Raw genomic sequence first — 7,299 nt, forward strand, 5'->3', positions numbered from 1 at the left:
AAAACCAATTATTGGAAAAAGCAAATTCCTAATTATCTAAGATGGGGTTGGAATGAATGACTCCACAAAAGGAGAAAACCTGTTATCCAATTAATTCAATTTTCTTCTCTTTTCCCCAACCCCCACCAAATGTTTTGCTATAGTGGACAAAAAAAAAAAAAAAGACCTGTTTGAGTTGGTGAGTAATTTCACTTATGGGGAAAATGCAGACGCTTGGGTTTTAAAAGCTGCAAGGTATAAAAATAAGCCATAAATTCTATAATCAATCCTTGGTTTGCTTGCATGGTTCACGTTATAATTATTTGCCTTTCCAACACTGGGTAACTTTTCTTACTCCTCTGTCAGTTACCACAGAATGCTGGAACTAGAAAGAACGATAGAAACCAACCAGTCCAACTTCCTTTACCATATGGAATAAGACTCAGGCTTGTTTTTCAATATCACATCTGGCCTTTTAATATTTCTTTTGTTAACAATCATATCAGATGGAAGCATAATAGAAGGTAAAGCTCAAAGTGATCTTGTAATACATCCATCTTTACAAGCCAGAGTGTAAAAGGAATCAAGTCAAAATACACAAATAACAGAGCTGCAGTCCCTCTGTATTGATGCATTGATAGGCTGTTCCAGCTCAGGATGTGGCCTCCCTACCAAGTCAATAATGTCACAATCTAAACAAACTTAGGCAATTTGCCTTCAGGAAAAAACTGCCCCAGACAAAAAAAGAGAACTGTCATTCCACAAAGCAGCCAACTGCACTAGACTGGGATTATAGTGTGGAATTAGTCAGAACGTGGTTTATTAAATAAAACACTATAACGGCCAATTTGCCTGGAGGTCTAGGAATTAAAATAGTGCTTTGTTTTTCCAATGCCACATTCCAGAGGAGGCAGCAAGCGGAGGGAACTGGCAACAGGGAATTCTACCACAATCTATCTCTCTACCAAACAGGCACACACATTCATATCAGGGTGGGCATGTGGACTCTAATCCCTTCTTAGTGGAAAACACACATTTTAAAATGAATCCCCAATCTAGAATGAATTACCGTAATAGCCACAGCCGGAGCGAGTCCGCTGATGAGAAACGCAGATCTGGCCACCTGCTTTGAGACGCCTTGGACCACAACACTGCCGGGGTCTTTAAAGGTTGGCCTTTTCGGGTAGGGCATCTGCCCTCCTAAATAGCGTTTAAATCCCAGGAAAAGAGAGAAGATGCCTCCCTCAATTTTTGAACTATGTTGCTCTTGCTGTATCCATTTCTGCTGAACATAGCATTGATATCTTTTCAAAGAGAAGGGGGAAAAAACAAGGGGAGAATTGCACCACTGCAGATTCCAAGAGAAGTAAGCACAAAACTACAGCAACGTCAAATAATATCTTCTTCGGCAACTAGGAAAATCCCCACATGCTATCTGGTGTCAGCCCAATGCAGACTGAGGCGCGCTGTGCCCGGAACCACAGGAAGCCGGGCATCTCTGCAGCCTGTGTCCCTGCCAGCTCCCCCCACGCGCTGAAATTCGGCAGGGAAGAAGTTATGGTGCCCAGCCTCTGTGTGCAAGACAGAGACACCGCGCATCATGGCTCTGAAAATCAGCCAACTGGCCGGGACGTCAGAGCGGCAGAGCAATCAGAATGCCCTGGAGCCGGGGATGGAGGGGCCACATTGTTTGAGCCCTCGGATTTTGCTGCATTGTCACCGCCCGGGAACGTAGGGGTAGCAGGAAGCGCACCTCCAGCCAAAAATGGACCGGACGCATTTTTTCCCCCGGTGGCTCCCTCCCTGCCTGTATGCAAGTCGCAATACGGTAGGCGACATGACGGGCTGCTCCCGCTAAAACTCAGGTGGCAGGCCCGGCTGAGCGGCGCAGCCAGCGGGGAACAGGGAGGCGCTGGGGGAGCACCTACACCGCGCCTCCTCCCCTCCTGCACCATCCATGGGAGCAAGGGCCGGACCTGGCCACGCGCCCCTCGAGCGAGCACCGGCGAGCCCGTGCGGAGGCTCCGGGCGCTCGCTGGGCTAACCACCGGCATTGCATGGGACACAATTGTTCAAAAGCGAGCCCGAGGCGAAGCGCAAATCCAGAGCTTTGGTTCACAAGGGGTGGGTGTGGGCTGGGAAGGGGGATTACGTAGGTCTCTCCGCCCCCTCCCCTGACACCTCCTCGCCTCTGGGAGGGCGCTGAGGAGCGGGCGAGGCGCTGCGAACCCGCTTGGGGGCTTCTTTGTTTCTCTGCGTGCCCCGCAGGAGGGCCGGGTGCGCCTGCCGTACCCAAGCCGGGGTCGCCACCCGGGGATGCCGGCCCAGCCCGGGCGGCGGCGCGTCCCAGGCTGACAATTGAACCTCGCGGGAGAAGCGAGAGGGTGGGGAGGAGGGTGGATCTCGTCCCTGGGAAGGGAGGGCGCTGCCGGGGCCTCGCGTACGGCGGGGAAGCCGCCCAGAGAAGGGCGGGGGGAAGGGGCGGCAGGCAGTGTCCCCGCGCGACGCCCGCTTACCTTGGCAGCCCTGGCCTGGGCACAGATCATGCTCCTGTCAGCGCGCAGGTTAGAGCTGGGGGGCGCACGTGCCCCGCATAGTGCACCGGGCGCCTGGGACTGGCTGGGGAGGGGACCCTGGCGACCGTCCGCTCTCGCCTCGCTCTGGCTGCCGGGTGCCCCGAGCGAGCGGCGGCCACGGCCACTGTCACGGCGGAGGGGCGCGCGCGGCTCGACGAGTGTGTCCGCGTGGAGGGGGCCGATTCGGTCAGAGTCGCACGGTGTTCCGGCTCCAACAACAGCGCCTGATGCGCGGTAACGCAGCACACTTCATCGCTTTATCCTCCCGCTTGCATCCCCTCCCTCCCTGCCTGCTCCTCTGTGGGTACCAGACTCCAGAACCAACCACAAGCCGGGCTTGCTCTCATTAGCGCTGCCCCGCCCTGCAGCCTCCGCGCACCCCCACCCCCGCCCCCGCGGTAAATATATATTGATTCTTGTTACCGCCGGCCCCATCCTTCCAACACCCAGCACGCGTACTGGGCAGATTCAACACCAGCCCCGGCTCCTCGGCCCTTTTGTGTGTGTGCAAACAGTGTAGCAGAAAGGATGCAGTACAGACACTCTAGGCGGGTACCCTGTGACAGGTGTTCTTGGCCTCTGTCTTACACACTTTCCTGACTTACCTCACACACAGTTAAGAATGCTCAGAGACACATTTCAGGAACCGTCCTGTATCTGCACAAGCACACAAAACAAACATCGTAATGACAAATGCAAAGGATGAAAATCACCCCAGAATATCCATTGTTGGGCAAACCTAACTCCCAAACCGGGTTTTCTGTTTCGCTGCACACAGTGTCAGAATGCTAGAACTAGAAGGAGGCAAAGTGTAGACCCTTACAGGTACAGCCAACTGAGATGCAAAGAGAAGCGAAATGCTGGTTACTATTGGTGGCTGACTGTTCCATGTATGCACATTTTTGTGCATTTGGTCGACATTTGGTTTGTGTGTGTTCACATAAAATGCAGAGGCTTTGAGCACATAATCTCTATAGCCTGGGATTTTATGATCCAACCACATTCTCTACAATGCTGATTTATTCCTTCCCATTATTTTGTCCAGCACCCTTTACATGAGCTTTTTTCACTTTTTGAGAAGTTACCTTCTTTCCCAGACTCCAAACCCCGCCTCCTCTAGAATAAACAAAGGCTTCACCCTGACTTCAGAACTCCTTACTGAAGACCTGAGTACAGACTTCCCAAAATCAAATCTCCTTCCCCTTCCACCCACTGTGGCTAGTTTCTCAGTGGCCCTCATTCCACTGACCTGCCTCTTGGCATTGATTTCACTCTTACAGCTGGAACTTTCCAGAACTTTGGACGATGTGAAGGCAGCTTCACCAGCTGTGCCCCTTTCTGCAAGGAGGCACAGCCCTTCTCTTTCCGTATTGCACTTGGGGTGCCCAGTCCTTTCCTGACAGACTCTTTTCTTTGCCCGGCAGCAGTCAGATCTTCTGGTCAGATGAGCTCAAAGCAGACCACTTTTCAAACCTCAGCTAAGAATCCACACGGAAAGCTGTGCACACATTTTTCCGGATTTTACACTTGGATTAGTATCAACTCCTATATGAAGAAAACTCTCCGAGAATAGACTTGAACAGGCTGTGGCAGTAAACAGCAACAGCAACCAACCATGTGATGTTTCCAACCAGAGACTTGAAAGAAAACAAAAACTCTCACATAAACCAGCATCCATGGTTTCTAAATTAGCACAATGTCACCAAACCACAATAAAGGATAATTTTTTTACCTCAACTAATTGCCAGGATGTTCACCTCATTATTTTCAGTGAATCAGCATCAAATTGGCTCAGAGATGTTTGCTCTCTGTTCTATCCATCATGGAGATGACAAGTCAACATCTCTCACAGAGGTTATTGATGTAGCAATCCTTGTGGTGTGCTTTATTCTCCCGAGGAGTTGCTTTTTTTTTTTTTTTTTTTAATGTGGAAGACAAAAGATATTAAAGCAGCAGTACACAAAGTTTCGCATCCTGAGTAGATAAAGAAACCTCATAGAGCAGCTTCTACAGGCCAGGGACAATGGCAACATATACAGACTCCTGTGTATTGTCCTTTTTTATTTTTATTTTCTTGTGACAGGATCCTACTCCAATGCCCAGGGTGGAGTACAGTGGTACAATCTCCATTTACTGCAACCTCCGCCTCCCAGGCTCAAGCAACTCTCTCCTCTCAGCCTCCTGAGTACCTGGGAGTACAGGTGTGTGCCACCATGCCTGGCTAATTTGTTTTTTGTATTTTTAGTAGAGATGGGTTTTTGCCAAGTTGCCCAGTCTGGTATTGAACTCCTGAGCTCAAGCAATCCTCTTGCCTCAGCCTCCCAAAGTGCTAGGATTACAGACGTGAACCACCATGCCTGGCCTGTTTTGTTTTTCATTCCTAACAGTTCCCCTGTAGTCTGGGTAGCATGATCCTATTTTACAGAAGAAAGCAAAAAGGCTATGTTAGTTCCATAATTTCCTTAAGGTCTTGTTTGAAGCACAAGACCTTGAATCTAGAGTTTGCAGATGTCAGCTGCCCTAACCTTAAAGAGAAGAGTATTCGGTGGAGAAAGGAAAAGACATGGCATGAATCTTAAAGCCATCCTAGTAGTCATATTTATTAAGTTTCTAATGCACTCAAAATACTGTTATAAATACAATAATAAGTCACAGTCCCAATATGTCCCTCCTAATACTAACCTTATACAATGGCGTAAGGTGATGAAGGTTTTGAGATGCACATACAAACACCTGTATTATCATAATGCCCATGCAACTGTGTTTTCCACCTTTTGTAACTCGAGGCCCAGGAGGACCCAGGGAGGGGCTGACATGCCTGCTCACCTGCTCATCCCAGGCCACATGCAGATAAAGATTAGCAAACAGAGTGCCATTCACAAATGGTCCCTACAATGCTGAGAAAACGATAACTTGAATCGATCTGAGGCTTTATCTTTGGGGACAGGCCTTCAACATAATGTCAGAAGTGAATGCACTATAACGAGGGGAGGAAAAGGACCGAGCTGTTGAAGCTATCTCACACAGTCTCTGCACAGGAACAAATTGTAGCCAATAGTACAAGATTGTCATTTGGACTTTCCTAATGACTAATGATGGTGAGCATCTACTTTTGTGCTTCTCTTCTATCCGTCTATCATTTGTAGTAAAGTGCTCAAAATTTTTGCTCATTTTTAAATGGTTTGTTTGCTTTTATATTGTTCAGTTTTGAGAGTTCTTTCAATGTTCTAGATACAATGTCTTTGTCAGATAAGTTTTCTGAATATTTCCTCCCCATCTATGGCTTGTCTTTTCATTCTCTTAGTAGTTTCTGTCACAGAGTAAATGTCTTTGAAGTTTGTGGAGTTTAATTTATCAACTTTTTCTTTTAGAGATCATGTCTTTGGTATATCTAAGAACTCTTTTGACTAGCCAAGTTTACAAAGAGTTGTGTTTTGCTTTATAAGTTTTAAGGTTTTACATTTTACACTTAAGTATTTGGTTCATTTTGAATTCTTATTATTTTTTAGGTGGGAGCTATGTATGGTGACTTTTTTATTCGTTGGCTTATTGGTTTTTGCACATGGGATGTCCAATTCTTCTAACACCATTTATTGAAAAGACAATCCTTTCTTGATTGAATTGCTTTTGCAACTTTTCAGTAATCGCTTGGCTATATTTGTAGGAGTCTCTTTCTATATTCTCTGTTTTGTGCCTCTGATCTTTCTATTGTTTTACAAATACTACACTATTTTGTAGACATATACTGCCTTAAAATCAGGTAGTGTGAACCCTCCAGTTCTTTCCTTTTTAAACATTATTTTGGTTATTTTCATTTCTTTGCCTTTTTATATTAATTTAGGAATGTTTGTCAATATCTACAAAAAAAAAAAAAAAAGCCTACTAGGATTTTGATTGCAATTGTGTTAAATTTATAGATGAATATCAGAAGAATTGACATTTTAACAATTTTCCAATTTCTGAATATCTTTCAACCCACAAACTTAGCATTTCTCTGCATTTATTTAGGTTTCCTTTGATTTATTTCATCAGTAGTTGAAGTTTTCAGCACGTAAATTCTACACAGATTCTAAGAGTTTCCACGTAGATTCTAAGAGTTTCATTTTTTTTGGTACTATTGTAAAAGGTATTGATTTTAATTTTGAATTTCACTTTGTATTAAAGTGTAACTGGGATTTGTTTTACATACAGACACGGAAACGCTTCTTATGAAGGGAGAAGTTACACTCACAGATCCCTAGAAACAGGAGGCATGGCATACCGCACAGGGCCACAGGGGGAGCTCCTGGGTCAGTCAGCAGGCAGAAGCCGCCGGGGACAGCATGGCTCAGAGCCTTTATTTTGTATCCTGTGGGAAGGAATGATCAGGCAGGGCAGGCCAGTTTGAGCAAGTCTAGGATTTGATAGTTCCAATAATTTCAGTGGCTGTGGGCTATAGAGGTGGTCTCTAGTTGTCCTGTACTTGTCCCTGGGGAGATTTAGGGCAAGGGAAATTGGCTTGCTATGTGAGTTGGATAAAGGAGGTGGTTGTGGGCATGGACTCTGGATTGGTTGGTTTACATATGAATGCTGGGCTCTCAGGCAAGTTATTTGCTAACTCTAGGAATTAGCTAGCCCTGGGAGGGGCAGTTTCTTCTAAACCTGCAAAGCCGCTAACATGTCAAGGCACTACAAAATATGGAAAATAAAAAACATAACTAAAACTCATTCACTGGTAGAATAGAAAAAAATACCAAATAATTAG

At 46.3% G+C, this 7,299-nt stretch overlaps 1 protein-coding gene across 3 annotated transcripts in view; it reads right to left on the minus strand.

Moving 5' to 3' along the window:
• Window positions 1-2,863, minus strand: part of HECW1 (HECT, C2 and WW domain containing E3 ubiquitin protein ligase 1) — a 454,397-nt gene extending 451,534 nt beyond the window's left edge. The window contains exons 1-2 of one of the 3 annotated variants that reach the window (XM_025379206.1): window positions 2,496-2,834; window positions 1,049-1,283 (exon numbers count right to left, since the gene is read on the minus strand). Coding sequence is in view for 1 of the 3 variants with exons in the window: in XM_025379205.1 (XP_025234990.1) it covers window positions 2,496-2,525 (30 nt within the window). In the remaining 2 variants the exon portion in view is untranslated. Of the gene's footprint in view, window positions 1-1,048; window positions 1,284-2,495 lie in introns of all 3 variants that reach the window. The other 2 variants (XM_025379207.1, XM_025379205.1) reach the window with 2 other exon arrangements.
• Between the last annotated feature and the right edge of the window lie 4,436 nt (window positions 2,864-7,299).

This window comes from Theropithecus gelada, chromosome 3 (genome assembly GCF_003255815.1).
Source record: "Theropithecus gelada isolate Dixy chromosome 3, Tgel_1.0, whole genome shotgun sequence".
In the NCBI taxonomy this organism is placed as follows: Eukaryota; Metazoa; Chordata; class Mammalia; order Primates; family Cercopithecidae; genus Theropithecus; species Theropithecus gelada.